The sequence below is a fragment of the Calidris pugnax genome, unplaced genomic scaffold, assembly GCF_001431845.1.
Source record: "Calidris pugnax isolate Ruff unplaced genomic scaffold, ASM143184v1 scaffold8, whole genome shotgun sequence".
Classification (NCBI taxonomy): Eukaryota; Metazoa; Chordata; class Aves; order Charadriiformes; family Scolopacidae; genus Calidris; species Calidris pugnax.
In genome coordinates, this window is record NW_015090830.1 from 1063738 (window position 1) to 1087907 (window position 24170).

Below are 24170 nucleotides of genomic sequence, written 5' to 3' on the forward strand. Positions count from 1 at the left end.
CCCCCGAGGCCCGCCCGCCCCTCCCGGCTGTCGGTCACCGCCCCCGCGCTGCCGCAGCGCGGAGCAGGGCGGAGCGGAACGCGGAGCGGAGCGGGCCGGGCGGCGGCGCTGCGGGACGGGACGCCCCACACCACACCACCACCCCCCCCTTCTCTGCCGCCCTCCCGCCCTCGCCGAGGCCCGCAGCGGCGGTACCGCCGGTGGCGTAGGCAGCGCGGAGCGGGGGGGGCTGCGGCAGGGCTGCCCCGGGCGGCCCCTCTCCCCTCGCCGCAGCCGAACAAAGGCCCGGAGCGCTGCTCCGCCGCTGCGGGAGAGCGCGGGGGTAGGGGCTGCCGCTGCCGGCCTCCCCCCCATCACCGCACACACACACACGCACACACCCCCGCCCCCCGGGGGGAGGTGCCGGGCGCGGCGTGGGGACCGTCCCGCCGTGGAGCAGCCGCCGGGGATTGGCTCGGCCGCGGCGAGCCGGAGGGGCTGGGGGAAGCCATCTGCAGCGCAGGCGATTGCGCCCGCTCTGGGTGGTGGGAAGGGAGAGTGGGGGGGAGCTCTCCCTTGCGGGTGTTTGTAGGTTTTGAGGGTTGTGGGTTGGTTTTTGGTTTGGTTTTTTTTTTGCTTCCTTTTTTTTTTTTCTTTTCCTTTCCCATTTTCACGGGATGATGGCCTCGGCAGCGGGGCCGTGATGTCTCCGGGAGCAGCCCCCGCGCTGCAATGCCGCCCGCAGCAGCCCTAGCGAGGGGAGGCGTTTGAGGGGCGGCCGGCGGCCGCACATCCTCCCCGCGCCGCCGCCTTTCTCTTCCCGCCGCCCGCACCGGCGGGAGAGGGGCCTCGCCGGCCGCCCAGCGCCCTCCCCTCCTCCTAACCCCGAACAGCAAATCCGCCCCGCCGGGCTTTAAATTAATAATAATAATTAAAAAAAAAAAAAAAAAAAAAAAAAACCACAACAAAACCAACAGACCCCATAAAGGCGAGAGGGAGAGCAGAGCCGCGCACAACATGGCCACTCTGCTGCGGAAAATCGGGCTGATCCGGCTGCACAACCGGGACACGGAGGACCCCAAGCACCACCACCACCACCGCAGCAGCAGCCAGCAGGGCTCCTCGCTCAGGGGCAGGGGCAACCAGAAGAACAGCAGCAACAAGCCGCAGCCGCAGGGCCCCCCCGGGGGCGGCGGCGGCTGCAGCAGCAGCAGCAGCGAGAGCAGCCCCGGCGGCCACAAGAACAAGAAGGCGCCGGAGCTCGGCAAGCAGCCCCCGCAGCCGCGCTCGGGAGGCGGCAGGGAGAAGCCGCGGGAGGCGGCCAGGGAGCCCGCCGCCGGTAAGGAGGCGGCGCAGCGGCCCGGTCCCGGCCCCGGCTCCGGCTGCGGGTCGGGGCCGGCGCCGCTGGTGCCGCTGCCGTCGGGGTCGGGTCCGCTGGCTCCCGCTGGCCGGCAGCAGCACTGCACGCAGGTGCGGACCCGGCGGCTGATGAAGGAGCTGCAGGACATCGCCCGGCTCAGCGACCGCTTCATCTCGGTGGAGCTGGTGGACGAGAGCCTCTTCGACTGGAACGTGAAGCTGCACCAGGTGGACAAGGACTCGGTGCTGTGGCAGGACATGAAGGAGACCAACACGGAGTACATCCTGCTCAACCTCACCTTCCCCGACAACTTCCCCTTCTCGCCACCCTTCATGAGGGTGCTCAGCCCCCGCCTGGAGAACGGCTACGTCCTCGACGGCGGAGCCATCTGCATGGAGCTGCTCACCCCCCGCGGCTGGTCCAGCGCCTACACCGTGGAGGCCGTCATGAGGCAGTTTGCGGCCAGCCTGGTCAAGGGGCAGGTAGGGCGTCCGTGGGCTCCCCCTCTGCGTTTGTGTGGCCGGGGGGGGTGGGTGTGTTTGGGTGGGAACCCCGAAGGGCAGCGGGTCAAGCCCTGCCTGTGGCTGACCTTGGCCAGGCCAGGGTGACAGGTCTACCCCAAGGACCTGGTGGTGCTGGTGGGAAGGAGGCAAGGACACACAACACAACGTGTTGTGTTCTGGTGTCCCTTCTCGGGCAGGTGCAGTGAAGGTATGGGGCAGCTCGGAGGAGTAAGGAGCACGTGCATCCATCGTGTCCTCCTGCGTGTCTTTTGTCCCTCTGCTTGGCTGTGCTGCGGGTGGCCCCGTGATGATGTGCCTGTTGCCTCCGAGGGGCACCTCCTGCGCCCCAAAGCCAAAGGGGCTCTTCAGGCTCCCGTGGGGTTTGGGATTGGAGCCCTCCGCCTCCTGCCCTTCACCTTCACTCGTCGGCCATACTTGCTGGTCTCTGTGTGAAGTGCCGCCGCTGGCGTAGGGCGCGACGATGGAGCCGCTGCCCCCAGGTCTTTGTCTGGCGCTGTCCTGCCTGGCGTCCCTCGGGAGGACAAGAGGCCACCCCGGGTTTGGGGCTTGGCCCACAGGGCAGTGGCGTGGCATGGGGTCACGCCTGGAACTGCTGTCTGAGCTGCCAGCAAAGTTGGGCCGGTTTAAAAATCTCCCTGCCTGAAAGGAACACGTAATTTTGGGTACGTACTGCAGTTCTGCAGCAGCTGAACGGTCCCTGCCAGCTCTCCTCTCCGGAGGAGGTGCCCGGTTCCCCCGGCAGAGGATCTCGTCTCGGCTGAATCAATGCATTTTTATGCTTTTTTTTTCTTTCTTTCTCTCCTGCAGAGTATCCTTAGATGTATTTCATAAGCTGTTTTTAACAAATGGTTAAATACTGCTGGTGAAACTTGTAGCCATCCCTTTATGGTGATTGTAGTCGGCAATATACACATGGCTGCGACAGGGTGATTTTCCTGTCCGCTTCAGGAATGCCCTTGAACCCAGGGGATGTGCACAGCTCCACATCTGTCAGTAAATAATGCTAAATAACTTCTCAAATTCGTATATTGGCAAAGGGGGGGGAAGAGTAAATAATAACATATTTTTCATTTGCTTAAAAATGAGGTTGCTCCCGTTTGCCTCGATGGAACTGCTTGCTTGAGTAGGAGTAAAGGCTTAAGACTGAAAATTAATTTTGATTATTTAATGGACTCTTTTGTAAGTGACTTTTTCTTTCTGTTTGATTCAGGCCTACTGCTCCCTTTTTTAATCAGATGGTGTTTTTCTCTGCACTTCATTTGAAGAGGTCAAGTTTCCTAGGTCACCTTGGAATATAAAAAACATCTACCGGAAAAAAATAGGGCCTTAATTTACATTGCCTGGGATATGTTGAAGTTTTGTAGCTACTCCTACCACATTTCACTGTTTGTTAACCCATCTCTTTTTACAGAGATCATAGTTCTCATTATTTTAAACAAGGATTTAGAAGGACAATGCTAAATTCTCCCAATCTTTTTAACAATTCAGCAGCTTTTTTCAGTATTGAATGTTGAATGTAAAAGGGTTAAATTAAGATTTATTTAGATCATAAAGTGGCTCAGTGAAGAAGAGCACTAAATTTTTTTATTAGTTAAATATTAAGCTATATAATCGGACAATTTTCTTCCCTAAACCACTTGAGAGATTTCCAGAAAGTAGTAGTGATTTCTGATAACAGAGGTTGTTTATGTGTGCATCGTTGATAAACACATTTAAAATGCTAGAGTTTCAATAACATTATTCCAGAAGTTTACAAAGTTAATCATATGTAGAGAGAAAAAAAAAAAAGAGAATGCGTATGGGATTAAAAAAAAAACAGGCAGAAATAAATTGCTGCCAGTAACTTAGTAGTTAAGTAGGTGTAACCTGCACGTCTCAGTCTCTGGGTTCGTTCATTGCAAGTGGGCAGGTTAATAGGTAATACTGAAAATAAATGTTGTGCCTGGGTTGCAGAGGTGCAGCCCGTGATGGGTTGCCAGCCGGTCATCGTAGCCGGGCCCCGCGTCACGGGAGCCACATTTCTGTCATCGCTCTCCCCTCCTTATGTAACCTCGGCTCCATTGCATAATAGGACTCAAAATACGACATCCATCCCCCTTTGGTGTTTTATTTGACAGGCAATCTCCTTTTCACCCTAGTACTTTTTTTTTTTTTTTTTTTCCCAAATAGAAATAGAGCCTCCGTAACACCGGGGGCCGTGGGGCTGTGTTTCCTGGTGGTGTGGGGCTGCTTTTGGGTGACTCCTGCCGTGCCGTGGGGCACCCTCAGTGCCTGCAAGGAGCCATCCTGAACAAATAGTGATGGCTTACCCCAGGTTAGATGTGTAATTTCAGCCAGCAGCCTGCACCTTGCAGTAGCCTGGAGTATTCAGCACGCTTGCTATCACTCAGGAGGTCTGTTCTCCACCGCCTCAAAACGACCCCGTGGGAGCAAATGGCGGCAGGCACGAGGCCGGGCGGGAGATGGGACCTTCCAGAGAAATGTCACCTCTTCCCAGCGCCATCATTTAGCGTGAGATCCTTGTGAATACTCGAGCCCGTGACGCATCCGAACGCGCAGCTTGTCGGCGCGGGTGCCGGTGTGAGTGGGCAGGACTGAACTTCCCGCCAGCCTACGTTCCTCCTTTTGGCAATCTGCGTGATAAACCCGGGGTGGCTGATTTCATTCAACGTTTCTCGTCAGTCCTGGTTTTGCCGAGCTGACTGTAACTCTCCTGTTCCCTGCCGGTTCTTCGGAGAGAAATGCAGCACTTCTGGGGTCCGCTGTTTTGTCAGAGCTACTAGTAACCTATGTATGACATATACGACCTTCTTATTTTTTGATTAAGTGATCAAAAAGCAGACAAAACTAGCACTGAAAATACGTCTTGGGCAGTCAAGATTCTTGACAAAATCAGATTATTTTTTTAATTAATTTCACAGGCCTTTTAGCAGAATAGAAGGAAAATCGAGAGAAGTCATTCTGACATCTCCCAGGTGAAACATTTCACTCAGTCATTTCACAGAAATTAGGAGATAGCACTTTTTGGTTACTTTTCAACATTGCCCTTCTATGTGGGGGAACCTGGGTCCAGGTTCCCAAACCTGAGCATGTCGCCCAGGGACTGGATTTTAAAGTAGGGTGGCTGTTCCTCCATATTGTACCAAGCAGGAACCATAGGCCTCAGGTGACCTCGCTGGAGAGATGTTCTACCTTATGGGATGCATACCCTTGCTTCCTATCATGAATCTAGTATTGCATTTTTAGATTTTGGTTTTTTTCTGGAAAAAAGTTTAAAATGGAAGAGAGACGGTTTTTGTTTGAATGAAACAATTCAACAGGCCTAAACTGTGCTTTTTTTTTTTTTTTTTTCTTTCCAGTTTTCAAGGAGGGGGGGAAAAAAGTTAATTAACAAACAAGTTGGGGTTTGTTTGGTTGGTTGCTTCAGCTATTCAGCTGAGAAAATCAATTATTCACACAGCTCTAGTCAGTATCTTGAGGGGAATTCTCAGTACATCAAAGACATAAGACTGTTTATCTGTCTGGGATCCAGAATGTTATTTTAAAAAACTTGGTGTTGTCCTTAACTCAACTGTAGCCTTAGTTTTAAGGAGATGACTTTGTACTTGCTTCCTGCAGAGTCAGCTGCTCGCTGGCTCCCACCATCATGGGTGAAAGCTTGGCCTTGCCGAGCGGGCGAAATGGTAGCCATGAGCCACCGTGGAGCTGGGGTGTCAGCCAAGGAGGTGGGGTCATGCTAACAAAATAATTTAAATACCAGTTGTTTGTTGTCCTGGAGGCAACTGTTCGACATGCCTGTCTAGACAGAGCCTCCCATGGCTGACTGTCTATTCAGACTGTGGAAGTTGCCCATTGAGTGTTATGCCTTCCTAGCAGGTCCCTTTAGGATGGTTTATTGATAATTTAAGGGAGAGATTTAAAAAACACAGAATCACAGAATGCTAGGGATTGGAAGGGACCTCTAGAGATTTTCTAGTCCAACCCCCCCGCCAAAGCAGGTTTGCTTAGAGCAGGTTGCACATTGTCACATCCAGGTGGCTTTTGAATATCTCCAGCGAAGGAGACTCCACAGCCTCTGTGGGCAGCCTGTTCCAGTGCGCTTTCACCCTCACTGTGAAGAACTTTTTCCTCATGTTCAGATGAAATTTCCCGTGTTCCAGTTTGTGCCTGTTGCCTCTTGTCCTGTCACTGGGCACCAATGAGAAGAGCCTGACCACATCCTCTTGACCCCCGCCCTTTAGATATTTATAAGCATTGATGAGGTCCCCTCTTCAATGAAGGGGACTCTTCAAGGACCCCAAGATGAGGTCTTCTTCTCCAGGCTAAACAGACCCAGGTGTCTCAGCCTTTCCTCACAAGAGAGATGCTCCAGTCCCTTGATCATCTTCACAGCCCTCTGCTGGCCTCTTTCCAGTAGTTCCTTGTCTTTCTTGATCTAGGGAGCCCAGAACTGGACACAGTGCTCCAGATGTGGCCTCCCCAGGGTAGAGTAGAGGGGGAGAATGACCTCCCTCAACCTGCTGGCCATGCTCTTCTTACGCACTCCAGGAGACCATTTGCTGCCTCGTGGTCAACTTGTTGGCCACCAAAACGTGAGGCTGTTGCTGTCTGCTTCCTGATAACAGTGCCATCGTCACAATAATATTCATAACTAGAAGAAAGAAGGGGGAACAGTGTTGGTCATAGGAGAGTGATGAAAGAGCAGGAGGTTCATCATGGCTTTCCTTGAATAACACACAGAGCTGAGGCAGCACCCATGTTTCAGGGAGGAGTCGTCTTCTCTCTCACTTGAAAACATGGCAGATGATATGATCCCAAACGAAAAGGAGCAGATCTTGTCCAAAAACGGAGGAGGATAACCATGATGTTTCTCACTGGAAAGTAATGTTTTGATGCTGGGTTGGTGGAAGCTTAAGAGAGGACAAAACTATGTTTGCCAGTGTCCAAATAGTGCATCAGGAATTTTATTTGTTTGTTTGTTTTAAGAACAAGTAATACAGCTGCACCTACCTGGTGCATTGAAGACCTTGGGCTTAAGCATGTAGTAGTGCTGACCAGTATCAGCTTTGTCCTCCTTTTTGTGAGTTCCTTGGTCTCTGGAGGCTGGGGACAGGACTGCCAGCCAAAGGCAGCTTTCAGGTAACTGGCGACTCTGCAGATCATGTCTTGGAAAGCTCTTTGTTTTGAGGAAAATACTCCCTTATTCTTCCAGTAAATAGGAGGAACATAAAAGTTTTGTCAGGGCATAGTAAAATAGAAACAGGGAACCTCTAGTTACAAGTCCTCTTGCCGTGGTGGACTTCTGTATAATGATTTAAGTCAAAAATGAATATTATTTGTAATTAAGATTTCATTTCCTATAGGAAAATTTCCTGAATTCAAATAAAAGTTGATGGTATATAGTACTTTCGTCCCTTGCATTGTAATGTTAGAAATACCTCAGTGGAATCCTGTTAGTTTGCTTCAAGGGGTATGTGCCTCGTATGACCATTGGACTGCTTTATCTTTCCATTTCAAAAATACAAGTATCCCAGCTGACTTGAAACAGGAGAAACAGGCTTATTTTATGAAAAACGGATACAGAAGGTAGCAGATAATCATAGTCTAAATTACTCCCTCTTCATCCTTTCAAACAAAAGTATGAGTGAGCAGATAGCAGATGGGGACTTACATGGTGTCCAGGAGGTCAGCAGACTCCAGGTCTTTCAAATACGTATAGCATAAATTAATTGCAAATCCATGGATTTTCATACTCCAGATGCTGGGTTTGAGGACTGCAGCCATGAATAAATCAGCTAATCTCAAAGGCTGCAGAAACATGTAGAGAACACAGTGGTCTCTGAATTATTTGGAGCCATTGTACTCTATTAGGGCCTTACAACATAAAACCGGCTCGCTTTTTGCTTTCGATTAGTTGCCTACGCAAACGATGCAGGTTATCATCAAGGGAAGAAATGTTGCTTTAGGCCCATGGCTGAAAAACACATCGACTCATGTACAAAGATTGCAGAGGAGACAAAGAATGTATTACAGGCCTTGTTCCCTGTGAAAAGGTATAAATGCTGGGCCAAAGAGGTAACAAAGAATATTGTTTAGCAACAGAGGAAAATCAGATATTTTGGCCTGCTAAGGTTTCTCTTTTATTGCAATTCAGATTATCAAGCTGAAGTTTAAGTGGGAGCATATATATTGGCTGTGTTGAGATGCTGGGACTGATGAATGGGCTGGAAAAAATATTGTTCGTGTGTACTCTGATATATTGCTGTTCTGACTATCCACTATTATTATGCAAATATATTCTACTGAGAGGAATGAAGACACAGGGATTCCAACTCATTGAAGTAGGAGGCTGTTTTAATTCTTTTAAAAAGCAGGGGGGACATAATCCCCATTTTACCCCTTCAAAGCATAAGAAGGAAAAACTTTAAATATTTTCAACTATCATCCTTATTGTTAAAATAGTCATCAAATAAGTTAAATCACTAAATTGAAACAAATTGCTTATTTTAACACATGCTTTTATGGTAGGTAGAACTAATTCTTCCTGGCAATACTTGGCTGATCTCTTAAATAAGAATTGAAAAGAATTTCTACTTTGGACCGTTAAAAATTTGAATTTTCTCAAAAGAGCAAGATTCTTCCTCCCAGAATTGTAAAAGAAGACCTCATTTTCCTCAGTGGAAGTGTTCAAATAGATAGAGAGAACTGTGTAGCATTTGGGTGTTTTGTCAGATACTTTGTTGAAGAGTTGTATTTTTTCAAATAACCCATTTTCTATTGTGAGGAAGATTTACTCTTCCTTATCCAGGCTAGCTTTGAAAGTAGGCAGATTTCCTTGCATTTACACAGCGCCCAGGGGTTTCCATGCATGACAGGAGACTTCCAGATGGAAGATTTCTAACTCCACAGTAATTCTTGTCCTCGTATCGTGGGAGTCTTACTGCCAGGTGTGATGGGAGGCATCTCCCCCAAGCGGGTGTCTACCCTCACAAAGTGGGACGTTGGTTCAGTAACGTAATATTGGCTGCGCTTCTTTTTCCCGTCTCAGCTCCCTTGGGCTGTTGAGAGTCAGTGAAGATCTCTTCTTCTCCTTGATGTGTTCAGTCCTTCACATGCATTTTCCAGTTTACAAATTATCTGCTCCTGTAGCTGTCAAGAAAGGTAACGTTGACATTAGGCGCGAAAGGAGATGGGAGGATGGAAGGATTGCCAGGTGCAATTACTCCATGGCTAAACAGGGAGAACTTCAGGGGCTGCGGTGATTACGCTGTCTGAATGGCTCAAAATATATGTTAAATTTAACGTGCGTGGTTGTCTCGCTTGTGAATGGAATACCGGGGTTTCTGTTGAATATCATGGTATTTTTGGAAAGCATGTGGCTTGGGGCTGGTCTGAGTCATACTCCACGGAGTCATTTCTAGAGGGTGCTGAGCACTCCGTGGTGTTGGTCTTAATTACTGCTGTTTCTAGCCAGAGTTAGGGTCGATCCTGGAAGCTGCAGGACAAGCTGCACGGCAAGGACATGGTACTGTTACCAGTGAAACCAGCACTGTGCTGGGAATGGGAAGAGCATAAGCTAGGGAGGACCGTATGTGTGCTTTGATGAAAATGAATGTGCAGTCCCTCTTGGTCTGCACGGAACAGGTAAGTGGGCACCACACTTAAGACACTCTGGTGATTCCCCTTCTGAAACAGCATCAGGGTGCCGGTCTGATTCGCCCCATTCCAGTTAAAAGTCAAGCTGGGGAGTGGTATGTCAAGTGTGTCCATCGTCAGCCACGTGTGGCAGATACGTGCCTGCCTTGTGCAGGGCCTGTCCTTGGGAAACATCTTTTTATCTGCTTCATGATTTTGTGCACGTTGTAAAAATCAATGATCCTCATTGATTTAATCCTCGTCTGCGCAGGCTCTCCAAAACCCCTGGAACTTCTGCAGTGACTCCTTGATAGACCTACAAGTCAGTCACAATCCCAAATCTGCATTCAAAGACAGTTTATAAATAAACCTGAGGAAGGAAGAGTAAGCCTGTGTTATGAAATGGCCTGAAGCTCAGATGTTTTTCATAGCCAGGCTTTATGAGCGGTGGAATGGCTAGATATTCCTCCTGTTTCTAGGTTTGTGTTACAAATAGTAACAAACCCCCAGCTGCAGTAAGAAGTTTAGCCCTTGTTTCCATAATACATGGCCATAAAAAAACATAAAGCAGAGGAAACTGATGTTAGTATTTTTTCAAATTTTCTATGAGTTTATGTAAATGTCGAATTTTTTATACATTTGACAAGATTATTTCTATTAAAATATACTGAATATTGAAGTGTTCTATAACTGGGGGGAGGAGGACAGAGGACACTTCACAGTTAGAGCACTTAGGCTGAGGAAAGATTATCTTCTCTGAGTTTGGCTTCCAGGTCTTCAGGTGCAGTAATGGGCAAGTCATATCACTTCCCTATGTTCCTCTTTTCCACCTGTGAAGTGCAGATAATCCTCTTTCTAAAGGTCATTTGAGGATACGTACTGAGGACAGTCAGAAGTGGGGGCTCTATGAGTAGATGTCCGTGTGCATCAGTATGAAGCTTACCATAGCACAGAGATTGACACATTTCTATAAATAGCAGGGGAAAAGGCACATCGCCTTGTGACTCTGATCTTATCAAATTGTGTCTTAACTCAATTAAGCATTCCCAGAGATGGTCTACTTTTTACTCCTGGGGATTTTTTAGCAGTTTTGGAAAATGTGCAGATAGACATTGTTGTCTGGGCTGTAGTTCCTTTGTCATTACAACCTGTCATAAAGGATGGTTTGCTTTGCTTTGGTGGGGTTTACACCTGTGGCAGTCTTTAACTTGGGTAACTTCAAGTTCCTGATGTGGAGCACCTGTGGGCTGATGCAAAGAGGGGCTGTCATGCTCCCAGCCTTTTCACCTGGACTTGCCCTCAGTAACTCTCCTGGTACCCTGATTCCACAGAGAGGTCATCCAAGGAGCTCAGTGGAAGACCAATGGAGGAAAAGACCCTTTGTCATTTTGACTAGCAGGTGCCCGTTTGACAGAAGGGAACAGGGACAATCTCTTTTGGTGGAAGCTCACCATGTGGTGGATGAGAAGCTCAGCATGAGCCAGCAATGCGCACTGGCAGCCCAGAAAGCCAATTGCATCCTGAGCTGCATCAAAAGAAGAGTGGCCAGCAGTTCAAGGGAGGTGATTCTGCCCCTCTACTCCTCCCAGGTGAGACCCCACCTCGAGTACTGTGTCCTGCTCTGGAGTCCTCAGCACAGGAGAGACATGGACCTGTTTGAACGAGTCCAGTGGAGGGCCGCAAATATGATCAGAGGGCTGGAGCACCTCTCCTATGAGGACAGGCTCAGAGAGTTGGGGTTGTTCAGCCTGAAGAAGAGAAGAAGGCTCTGGGGTGACCTTATAGCAGCTTTCCAGTACCTGAAGGGGGCTACAGGAGAGATGGGGACAGACTCTTTATCAGGGAGTGTAGCAATGGGACGAGGGGTAATGGTTTTAAACTGAGAGAGGGGAAATTTAGATTAGATATCAGGAGGAAATTCTTTAGTATGAGGGTGGTGAGACACTGGAACAGGTTGCCCAGGGAAGCTGTGGATGTCCCATCCCTGGAGGTGTTCAAGGCCAGGCTGGATGGGGTTTTGAGCAACCTGGTCTAGTGGGAGGTGTCCCTGTCCATGGCAGGGGGTTGGAACTGGATGATCTTTAAGGTCCCTTCCAACCCAAATCATTCTATGATCTATATTCATGTTGTAAGACAGCACCTGTGGCCCTAGAAGTGCAAGAGGCACCTTTGAAGAATGTGGTCAGCTGTCAAAATTTTTTCATTCTTTTGCTGACACAGAGTTTGTCCCACCTGTAAAATGCAGGAAGGGTGTTTCTTTCCTTAGGGAAAGGTGAGGAAAAGCAGCGCAGTGCTGTGGAGCTGTCAAACAGGGGTCGGGGCTGTAAGTGTTTGTATCGATTAAGAGCTGCACCAGGCTGCATGCAGACGAGTGAGCGTTAATAATTACTCAGCTGGAGCTCAGATTTCTTTTTCCTGGATAAAGAACAGTCACACTCCCAGAAGGAGCAATTTATAGGATGCTTTAAAACTGGAGCTTGCTGAGTTTTCACTTCTTTGTATGGATTATTCTTAAAAAGGAGACAAAAAAGGTGTGGAAATACTGCTTTGGAAATTAACACATTTGCAGGAAAACATCCCATTTTTAATTTACTTATACTGCAACATTAACAGAAAGTGTCTACGTCATTCTCTATACTGCTGTATCTTAGCTATGGCTAATAATTACATATAGTGCAATATAAATTGTGTGCAGTTTTTGAGACATGATTAACTGTGCCTCATCAGTACATGAAGGAAAAAATTATAAACCATGTAATTGGGGGAGGAGACTGTGTATATTGCACTCCAGTGATGATGTTGTGACACATTGCAGTCGTTGCACTGGGAGCAAGACAGTAGCTCGCTTTAGCGTGGCTCTGCTTCTGAATGCTTCTCTAAAACCGGTGGAAATATTTTGCTCTAAAAACTTGTTTAAATATTCTAGAGTAGGACTAGTTCGAGCTTGAGCACTGTATTCCTCTGTTACTTATCAGAAAAGCTTGGAGTATGTTTGCATGGTTGGAACTGTTGAGCCCCAAAGCCTTTATTTGCTGGCACGTTAGTGGAACATGTCACGTACTAGAGACTCATGTGTGCTCCAGCTCTTACAAAAATCCCAGGTTTTGTATCCATCCAAGGAGAAGCCTGGGACAACAGACTGGGAAAATGAGCATATCCCTGTGGGTGTCCATCCTTGTCCTTGGAGGGATCACCACAGGTGTAGCATGTGGCACGGTGACTACCTGCAGTCTTTTATGTACCTCTCTAAACCTCTGCTTGTTTTCCGTCTCTTGACATTTACCTAGAAGTGGGTGGCTAGAGCCTGTTATAGAGATCTCTCAGGAGATGAAGGGAGAAAATGAAGCTGTACCCATGCACCCTTATGCTGCTTTAAATGATGGGCCACCTTTAGCCCCATGTGCAGAAGGCAGGTATGGCAGGTCCTTGGAAGGTCAACCTTGAGTTATTTGCATCTCCAGGAATGCAGGGCTGAGGAGTCTGCGTTGAGACCAGCTCTAACAATGTGAAGGCTTGCCTGCTCCTCAGTCTATTAGCTGTGTGCTGTTCGCAGTGAATGCAACTTCTTGTTAACCGGTCCTGGAGAAAAAGTCTTGATGGGCCTGAAGGGTTTGCTGTGGCATCCCTGAGACTTGAAGCACAGGGGCTTGCGCTGTTTCCAGAATTACCTCAGTCCTGTGAGGGCTGGTGACTGCGTACAACAAATCTCTGAAAAGAATGGGACCTATTAACACAGGGACTTGTATCAGGAGAGGACTGAGCACAACCTTGAAGGATTCAGGACCTGGCTGTGCAGTGCCACAGCCGACCTGTGTCGGCAGTTCAGCTCCAACTATCTAAGTTGAACTTGGAGACCTCCATAGGTCCCTTCCATCCAGCACTTCAGTGATTATATGATCCTGTGAAAGGCTGGCCACTGTTACGTAGTCCTGCCCTTCTATGTAGTCCCAAAATTGGTATGACATGAAAGCACACCTGATGCTGCGTGCTATGCCAAAACTGATGGGTTTTGGTCAGGGAGCTACTGTAGCTGATTTGACACAAGAGAGAAATCTCTTCATTGCTGCCAAAGAAATCCCTTGAGGCCATCCTGATTCTGGAAATACCAGAAGAAATGTCAGGACTGTTTTTCGTGACACACGGGCCAGACGTGGGCAGATGCATGGTTGTGGTGGGATTACAGGGTTAAAGAGCTTCGGGCTTCATATTTGATATCTCTGTACAGGACTTAACTCTGTCTTTGGAGCACTACATGACATGGTGGTGTTGGGGAAGAAAAGATATGGCACATTGCTGATAGTGATACTGAAGGACTTTAAAAAAGCTATTAGATGTTGAGTTGAATATTTTTGAGGATGTGCCTCAGTGTCACATAGCCTTCTCAAGGGAAGGACCTGCTGATGTGTTGACGATTGTGGAAGAAGGTGGAGCCTACTGCAGCATCATTGACAAGCAGAAAAGCTCCCAGATTTGCCCACAGTGGTCTGTAAATGTGGGTGCTAAATCACATGTGAGATTGACCTTGGGTCTTTTGCTGAAGATGGTGGGAGGGAGTGGTCCCTTGGTATGGCCAGGATCCTGAGAAGGCTGCCCACAGCAGATTGTGCTCCAGAAGGTCTTTCTCCTAGCAGTTACCAAGGTTATAGACTGGATCCTTACCAGCTGGTTGTTCAAACTCGTTAGTTTGGGCAAGGAGTAGATGAGTGGCATGCAATTGCTCACCATGCCATGCAAACCAGCCCAGTAGGAGCACGAGTGAGTGAGGAGGCTGAGTGCAGCTCATGTGCCCCTGCATTTCAGCGCGGCTGGGTAAACCAGTTGGATGCTGTGGCATTACTTTCACCTTTCATATGTTTCTAAGCTTGTTAAAATTATATCTTGATAAGTACATGAAGTCACAGCAGATGGCAAAATCTGAAATGTTCTCTCCAACTCCTTATTTTAATTAGGTTTTCAGTTATCCCTTTATGAAAAGCGCTCTGTGAGTGTCTGAAAGTATTGCAACTATTTAAATAAGCTCCTGGTGCGACTTCTCAGAGCTAAAGTCGACATTAATATTGTTAGGAAAGGCTTTATTGGGTTTTATCTCTGGTTTTTAGCCATTTGTGTAATGTTTTGATCTTGGTCAGGTACCGGCTTGATATATTTTCTTGATTTGGTGCTGGGCACATGGAAACATTGGCTGTGCAGATGATGTGTATTCCTTACCACGGCAGCAGTGACGTGCGTGGTATAGAGATTAGTCAAAAATGCAGTTGTGTGCGGCTGAGCGGTGGCCAGCGCTGTATTTGCGTACTGTATTTACCTTATTTATCATATTTACGGAATGCAGCAGCTCATAGTCTTCTGGCCAGAGTTACAGAGGCTGCATGTTTCAGTAGCAGTCTGAAAATAAACTGTAGACAGAGCTGGTCATGGTGCCTGTTAAAATGTTTGTTTGACACTTTTTTGTTTATATTTGTGTGCAAAATGCCATTGTTAGTTAAACTTGGAAAGAGTTTTGTGGGAATGGCAAAAAGCTAAACATCATTGAGACAGCAGATACTGCTCAGTGTAGACTAAAAAGAGTCTGAACTGTGTTGCCTAAAATTCCACCCTTCTTTCTTTTTACCTTAGGTTTACATGAGGCACCAAAAAGGGAAACGTTCAGTCCACAAGGTTAAATTTTATCCAAATTATAAACACCTGGCAGGATATTGTTAATGAGACACTGCTAACCATGCCACCCTTAGTTTCTGTATAAACACAGAAATAGATGGACTACAGTGGGGTGGAATTAGCTGGTCTTTGATGATGCAGTTTACATACAACCTGCATATGGCACCAGAGAGCGTTTTAGGAGTAGATTTAATGATCCATTACATTCATAACAAAGAAGTATGAGCATAAGCTCATGGAGCGATGTTTATTTCGTCTGCTGTGGCTCCAGTAAAATTTTAGAAGATGTGACGGTATTCACTGCATTGTTGCAACACCAAGGGATTCTTAGTTTCCTTGTTTGAAAGCAGTAAGTAGCTGGCAGTGGATATGAGCGATAGCTGATCTCAACGCAAAGATCCCATTTTTGGGTGCAGATTAATATTAATAGTTTGATGAAGCTGGAGAAGACATGGATCATACTGTACGAGGTGCTGTGCACACAGTTCAGAAAGGTATCAAAGCCTTGAGTGGTAAAAAATCAGATGTATAGGACAAGAGATGGCAAACAGACCTAATCCAGAAATAAAGTAGTACAGTAGGTTTATATTTACTTTCAAAAATATTTTATTGATGAGATTTTGAGGACAGCATTTCCTGTGCTGATTTCACCTTCTGTTGCACTTTGCAATATCTTTTCCTGTGCTTCTCTAAGTATGCGTCCAACAAAAGCTCAGATTAGGAAGAAAATACAAAACATGTTTTGTAACAACAAAAACAGTCCTGAAGGATATGTAAGATAATTATTCAATGAGAATATGTTACATTCCAGCACCCAACTGGCATAGTAATTCTTGAGAGAAGAGCGATATTAGAACTGGAAATCATGAGATTTTCAAAATGTTACCTGGTTTTATTTAATTATTCCCTTTGTCAAAAGTAAAAAGGAACATTTCCTAAGAAAAATTATTACCAAGGTTAAATTAAGTACTATTGAGATAATCCTTATTTGGGAAATATTAATTGCCAGATTAGTATGGGGATAGGGAAGGTATCTTGCTGTTTAGTCTATCAAACGGTATTTAAAGAGGAAATACATTGCTAGTCTGGAAATGGCAACTAGGGAGAAAGGCAAGTAAAAGCATCAAAAGATAAAATAGCTATTTTTGTGAAAACCAAATGGGTATAAATTGGCTGTGAATAAATGGAGATGGGAATTAGAGGCTGTTCCTAATCTTTAGTTAAGGTAGGTTCTGAAAGAGAAGTCAAACTGCACAGAAAAATGACTTATTAAAACACAGAACACACTTTTGTGACAGCTTTCTAGAATTAAATTATTTGTTCACACTGCAGACAAACCTTACTCATTTTAATCTGTAAAAATAACTTTGATACTCTGAGGACAGAATTTGTTTTCTTTCCCCCCCCGCTTTTTTTTTCCTTTTTTCCCCTCCATATACCTAATTATTTTCTCAGTATTATTTTTTGCACGTGATTCCAAATTAAAGTTTTTTAGGTTAAAATTCCAAATTGACAGTAGGACGTCAGGCAAAAGAGGAAACCTGATGCATCATTTTAAGCAAAGGAATGGAAAAAATTAGAACATACTAACTTGGTTCTTAATAATTGATACACTGTAAATAATATCTGCTCATAAATACCACTTATTCTAAAAAAGGCTTTCAGTGTAGTCTATCAAACAGTTCTAAAAATTATTAAACTTCTGTTTTGTGACAAATCCAATAGGCGTAAATACTTTAAAGGGTATTATTGCTGGAATCTGCAGCTAGATTTCTTTCCTGTGTCTCTGTTAGTTGGTAATTGACGTGGACCAATGTGCAAAATAAGGTAAGCTATTAATAACTCAGTAGATGTCTTATGTTGCCAAACAAGGATTTGAAATTATATACTGCTGTGCATTTAGAGGTAATATTTAGTTGCAAAGTAATAAGGATGCAGTATGTTTAAATGTATCTATTGTCATTTATTATCAAACTTGCCATGAAGGGGGTAATAAACAAATTAGAATTTCTTCTTGTGTAGGTTGGAAGCAAGTTGGTTTTAACGTGATCCTGCCTTTAAGAAATGCCAGGGCTATTTGTTTCTCACGGGTCAGATGAGAAGAAGAGGAACGGAGTGTGTTTCGTGGGATGGATGTAATTTTTGGTGACATCCTGTGTTGGCAGCAGGGTGTCGGGGGTGAGATACGGTGGCTCTGAGACATATCGCACAGAAACACTCCACTTCTAGGAGAGTTCTCCAGAATCGCCAACTCCATGATATTCACACCTCGGACTATATTATGAGCGTGGCATCAAAATTGGCTTGAAACCCTTTTGAAACCCAGCCTGCCTCTTCCTCCAGCCACAGCCGCTGACCCTCGGGGAGACCCTTCCTCTCCTGCTGCTGAAAGAAGGGGGATGCTCCCAAAACCCGCCTGCCCCCCGGAGCTGGTGGGAAGTGGCCCCCTGCCATGCCAGGCTGCCATTTCTGTGGCATCCTTGCGGTCCCTGCCTGCCCAGGGCTGCACCCCTGGCCCCTGCGGGGTGGGCAGGAGGGTCTGCCCACCAAATGCTTTATGGTGGAGGTCCCTTCGTTCACTTGCAGGGGTCCCCGTGCAGCGGAGCGGGAGGCGAGCCCTGCGGCACAGCCACAGCAGCAGCAGCGGCGGGTTGCTGCATGCAGGGCAGCGTGCCAGCACAGGGGCTCACTGGGAAGAAATAGCCTGGCAGATGTCTTCTTTTTTTTTTTTTTTCCGCTTTACTGCATGCAATTTTTAATCATCTCTAATAAAATGTATTTGTCTGCCCCAATTTGGGAACTCTGCTTTCTGGTACCCGTTAAGTGAATGTCTTTTGGCTTGACGCATTGAAAAGTGAAGCTGTGGTTCCCAGCTGCGTGTTTCACGTGTTTAATGAAGGTTTTCTTTTTTCATTTGGTGCAGGGCCGTATCTGCAGAAAAGCTGGCAAATCAAAAAAGTCATTCAGTCGAAAGGAAGCTGAAGCAACGTTTAAGAGTTTGGTGAAGACCCATGAAAAATATGGGTGGGTGACCCCGCCGGTCTCTGATGGCTGATGTTAGCGACCCGCACTTGACAAAAATGCCGAACAAAAGTACTGTGACATCTCCTCAGTGCTGTACACCACCCATCCTTTTCTACTTCAGCTTCAGTTACATACCATGAATGTCAAGGAGACACCTAAGTTATTTATGAACAGATGTGTTTACGGAGGGAGAGGGAAAAAAAATGCTGTGTAGGATTATATTTCAAGACTGGAGAATGGTCATCATTGAAGTCACTTGAGCGGATGCTGAGATTGCGTCATGTGCCCCCATACAGCCCACATTGTCTTCAGCTTCTTTCCATGACAGCAGCACCAAACAGCAGTACTGGAAAGTCTATCCATTGCTGCTCAGTTCATTTAAATGTAAATGAAACAGTTAATACTTAATAGGGAAGCAGTGCATTGCAGGTACATGTTTGCTGTGCTGTTTATCTTTGTCTCCTAGCAGGTCAACATAACTTGAAGATTTGTCTTTATGTGGAACTGTGGTCTGCTGTGACTAAATTTAGACCTCATTTGTGCTCTATATATGACCTTTAATTCATAAATGAAACCGGAATTAAAATGCTGAAAGATCCTAGTGTTGAAAAATTATTAAGTGGAATCACCCAACCGGTTACAATGTGCTATCTATGCTGATATTGTGATGTGCTGTTCAGAAATAAACCAGTGCAGTTAGCTGAAGGTTAGGTGGTTTTTTTAAACACATCCACACCTGGGCTTGGAGTGGTTGGTGGTAGCAGAACCATTATTAGCCTGCTGGTACCTTCTGCAGTAGCATGTGGCCTGTCAGTTCTTCAAAACGGCAAAACAAACAAATGGAAATGGACAAAGCAACCTTAAAAAAATACCTGCTTAATTTTAAAATGATATGCCAGTAACAGAGTAAAAATTTTCAAGGCGAATGGAACATGGTTTGTAAGATGATGTGCATGACTGGAATTTTCTTTTTTATTTTCACTCAATAGACATTGTATGTACTTAGAGCCCAGTATCTGAGAAAACCCACTGGTGTATATAAATGTCCTATTATTTAATCATTAAGATTTAAGTTTTCTGGTAAACAAATTGAAAAAAGAAAAACTTTCTAAGGGACTCCATAAAAGCTGAAGGTAATGTTTAGAATGGTATAAGAAAAGCATTAAAGAATGTGGACTCCAAATGGAAAATCGTATTGAACACATGCTGAATAAAATCACCAGTATCGTTTCTGTTGCCTCAGGAATTCAATCATTTTGGCCAACTTTTGTATTCAAAGTAACAGGTTTTCTACTGTGAAATTCTAGGCACTTTGTACATATAGCTGTTGTGGTGATATTTTAATTGAAATCAGGACAGTATTGATTGTAAAGCTAATTTGGGGGAGGGGGTGTTTTTTGAAAACACTTTCCACTCTATGGCTAATGCAAGAGCAAATCGAAATGGTTCACCAGGTTCTGTTTGTATTACAGCGATAGTGGACACTGTACAGAGAGTTTGGAGTTTGATTTAAAACTACACACGCTAGAGAAGAACAAGAGAGTGAGGAAGAGAAGCGGCACAGCAGATACCTGTGCAAAAACACTGCTCAGTTTATCGGTAGATGCTTTGCCAGTGTAGCTGTTTGTCAGCTAGATAGGGAGAAAAATAATCAAAGCCTTCACCAAAATGGTTAGGCAGGTCAGAGCCACTCGGTTTTGTGGACATGGCTGGTTTCTTACACTTCTCATCTCCACCAGCTGCCTCTTCTCTTTCTCCCCTGACCATTTGGGGTACCCACGTGGTGTGCCTTATCTCAGTGATAAATGGAAATGTTTCATACCACAAATCTGCACAGATCTTGCTGTGATTTCTCTCACCCCGCTTTATATTTTGAGACAATGCTGTAATCAGTGTGTGTATATACTTTTCCCCTCAAACTGTGTATCAGTTCTATGCCTCCAGCAGCAGAATCTGTCTTTTGAGTGAGGAATAATATTTCAGGTGATTTATTTACTCAGTTTTATAAACATTATTTTGCTATCCTTTATGAAAGAGGAAACTAGTATGTTTAGTTAGGCATCAAATAATTGGCAATCCCTGGTAGGGTTCCTTATATAGAGGGATCCAGCACTGGAAAGCATAAGGTTTGTTATTTCCCTTCAGAAAAACTCTTCCCTCATCAGCACAGTAAAATAATGTTAAAAGCTGTATGAAGGTGTGGTAAGTCTTTGTGGGGGGGATTATTTCTTTCTCTGCTGTTTTTTAGCCTGCCTCTTTTTTTTCTGTCAGTGGGTTATTTTAAATCTTCCTGAGAACCGTATCTTTAATATTTAATTAAAGGGTTAGCTAAAAGGAACGTAGTGGGTGGATTGCTACCACTTCCCTCAAACCTACTTATTATGTGTCTTCTTAAGTGTGCTTTAAATAGTTATAGCAAACATCATTGCTAAAAATCACAGTTACTTTCTGGCTGTAGGAGGTTCTCTGTATCACTCAGAGTCTTTCTTGGAGCAGTAGGAGAGGCAAATCAAAAAACCTGGAATGCTTTGAAGCTGTAGCAGAAGGGGGGCAGAGCTGCAGCGACCAATCGTGCAGGGAAGAAAGAAGGAAAAGTACATGGCATGAACTAGGGCAGGATGAAGTTGCTGCTGCACCAAAAATAAGACTGCTGCTGTCAGAAAGAGGGTTTGTAGCAGGAGCAGCCTGTGCTGGGGGAGACGCAGGAAAAAGGGGACAGCAGGGAGCACAGAAGCATTGTGCTTCTGACCAGGGAGGAAGGGAGATGATAGCTAGGAATGTAGTTAATTAAGAGATTTAGAAAGAGGGTTGATCTATTTTAGCGAAAATTAGTTCATGGGGTTTGGCTAGCTGTATGCCAGACAGGTTCTACTTTCTCTGCCACAAACAAGCCTAAAAAAAGCGAATGAGAAAATTAGGAAAGGAAAGGTGAGTGAGAGGAAGGGAGAGAGCGAGACCTGAGAGAGAAGTATGGGCTGGGGAGGGTATAACTGGGCAGCTAAAATACAGGATAAAAAAAGCGAGGGATCAAAGGAGAACAGCAGAGCACCAGGAAAAGCGACAAGAAGGGCCAGAGGACAGCAGTTTAGACAGGACCTGCTGCAGGAGCTGATTGCAGACCTGCTCCAGGTGCTTTTCTGTTGAAGGGGCTTCAGTGAAAAAGATCCTATAATGTTCTTTTTGTTTGTATCCTAGAAAGTGCTATCTATGTGCTTCCTCCTTGCTCTGTCCTCCTTCTGGCAGCTGAGATCGATGTTAAAATTTGGAGCTGTGGTGGAACTCAAATCAGGCCATCGCCTCACTTCTGCGAGTGAGAACTGTCGGTCCCAGATCCTAAGCTCTATGAGGCCAAACTCAAAATAGGTTGTGCAGTCATCTGCTTTGTCAAACTTCCTCAATATCAAATAAGTGGGAGGATTTTATTTTTTTTTGCAGACACTGAACATCAATATTGCCCCTATATCCAGTCAAAAATCTCCTTAGGCCTTCTTGTAAAATGTAGCAGCCAGAACAGGTGCTCCAGCTCTCATTAGACCCATTTTATCAGGAATATTGTTTTCCATCTGCTGTCCCCAGAACAGATGATCAATTTGAAACTAGCATCTGGGGAGGTGTAAAGTTGTATTAGGAAGTTACTTCCTGGCTTTTTTAGAATGTGTACTTTTGGAGGGCCAGCTTTGAGTCTGAAAAAGCTGCTTGACTGAATACAGGTGTTGAGCAAAGAAGGCTGTCTCTGAATACCTAAACACTGAAAGACCTCCACAAATAACAGAGATGGTCATTTCTATGGGAATGTATTTATGTGTCATAGAAATTAGTCCTAAAAGTTCAGCAATCAAAAACTCAGCAGTCAAAAACCTCTTGAACTTGGCTTATTTTCTCTCCCAAAGGCAGCCTAAACTTCAGTTCCAAGTGCAAAGATAATAGGTAGGCTCTGTTTGTTTGGTGCTATGACATGGTATTCTATAAAAAAAGACATTCTCCTTGTCCAAAGCAACACGTAAGATCCTAAAATGGAGCTTCTTGCATAAATAGAAGGGCTGGGACAAAGCTTTTCTATTCTAACAAATATATGTGATATGACTGTGTATATATACTTTTAGAAAACCCATTTAGAAAGACATTCAGAGTTAGAGCTGCCAAGCAGTGATTGCTGTGATGGCCAGTGCTCTGATGTCTGTGTTCTTGCCATTCCACAGGAACTTGCAATAGAGAGAAATCTATTCTTGATAGGCTGACTGTACAGAGAAAACACAAAGAACTAGCTGGCATTTGGGATTTAAGTCTCAGGGTTTCCTTCACCACATTTTACTCTTTCGTTTTGTTTTGTTTCTTTTTCCCTAGGTTTTCAGGCACAGAAAAGGAGCCACAGTCTCTTTGTTGTACACTAGCATTATGGCCAGCATGGTTATTTACATGATTCCAATGAAGTAGTCTATTATGAACACACTTCTTGTTGATGAATTTTTCTGGCAGTTTTTAGAACTGTCTTCCAGCTGAATGCCTGGGTGTGTAGCTTGGCTGATGTAATGAGGATTTACTTTTTAGGGTTACATGGGCAGATGCAGTACATTCTTAGGCATCTGAAAGCTTAGCTGAAATTAGGTGAGGAGGCACATGCACAGAGTCAGTGGGAAAGATCTGTCTCTTCCATGCAGTAGGTAACTTCTGGTGAAGAAGTTTCCTGCAAGGAACTGTACTAGCTATACAAATAGAATTAAGCAGGCCAACCTGCTGGTACAATATTATTTTCCAGTTACATATCCCCTCCCTGACAAGCACCAACCAATATTAAATAGCCCACTACAGCTGTCGCTTTTTGGAAGATGTAGTCTTTGGATGACGAGTCAGTACGGATGCTGAAGAAAAACTGGGCACGTATCTCCTCCAGCCTTCCCAGGGCATTCCTGAGGGGAAGATGGAGCCCTGATTGAAGTAAAGGAGAGAGACTGAGAGGGCTGTGCACGTGTACTAACAGCACACACTGCCCTGAAAAATGCCAGCTGTAGGAAGCCGGGGGCAACAAGCCTCTGAGCCTACCTTGGCAACGTGTATCCTGTCTTGTATTTGTATAACGATCTTGCAAATACTTTACAAACGTCCAGATTACTTGGATTAAGTGAAAGGGTTCAGTGCAGCTCTGACCCGAGTTCGGATTTGCGGAGCAGATGGGTTACTAAATATGCACGGAGGTTTTCCTGTTAATTTAGTGACACATTTAAAGTTTTGCTTTGCTCGCTCTGAAGAATAAATTGGCTGCCAAACTAGGTCTGAAGACAAATAGGCTGAAAGTGAGTCACCTGCTATTATCAGCAGAGCTGGACTGGAGAAGTGGTTTGAGTTGTACGTCAAAGGGTAGGGGTGAGGTACTGCAGCGAGAGCCAACCGTAGGACACTGTAAGGAGTTATAAAGACAGAGAGTTTGCCTCCCTGTTCCCCCCAGCCCTGTATTAGTGACTACTTAATTGCATCCTCTTAAGTGGACATTGCTCTGCTTTGGAAGTTTTACCCCCCCTTTACATCACTTCAAATATTTACTGATATGCTAAGAAACCTTAAAACAAGACATGTAAATGTACACGCATTTCAATCTAGAAGCATGGAAATGCCATGCTGACACCTGTCAAATTTCACCACCGGCTTCCACACACGAGTAAGTCTTGGACAAATCAGCGATGACGGTAGTTAACACAGAAATAGATACTGTGCAATTTGGATGTTTGACTTAGACTTTTCCCTGATTGCTTTGTCTTTCAGTTTGATTGACTTCAGACGAGAACATCAAGCTAACAGCAGTGAAACTGTCATAGTGTTGTTTATTTATAACAGTTCCTTTTGTTCATGCTGCTAAATAAGGTGGCAATAAATATTCATTTGCAGTTGTGTTTCACCAAGTGAGAATTCAGAGATAACTCCTCACACTCTGAAAACTTTGCATTTTATACTTAGTGTTTGCCACCACACTTAGCATTCATTATCTTTTGCTGTCA

At 45.3% G+C, this 24170-nt stretch overlaps 1 protein-coding gene across 1 annotated transcript; it reads left to right on the forward strand.

The window, feature by feature from the left end:
• Positions 1–211: 211 nt before the first annotated feature.
• Positions 212–19412, forward strand: UBE2QL1 (ubiquitin conjugating enzyme E2Q family-like 1). The gene is made up of 2 exons (XM_014941050.1): positions 212–1821; positions 18080–19412. The coding sequence occupies exons 1-2, from the start codon at positions 997–999 to the stop codon at positions 18209–18211; spliced, it is 957 nt and encodes a 318-aa protein (XP_014796536.1). The 5' UTR covers positions 212–996; the 3' UTR covers positions 18212–19412.
• Positions 19413–24170: the final 4758 nt, after the last annotated feature.

What these genes read in the sequence shown, in the direction of transcription:
- UBE2QL1 (XM_014941050.1), top strand. Translation starts at nt 997, where the DNA reads ATGGCCACTCTGCTGCGGAAAATCGGGCTGATCCGGCTGCACAACCGG. An exon ending in CCAGCCTGGTCAAGGGGCAG is followed by an intron (nt 1,822 to 18,079) that starts GTAGGGCGTCCG and finishes CATTTGGTGCAG; the next exon opens with GGCCGTATCTGCAGAAAAGC.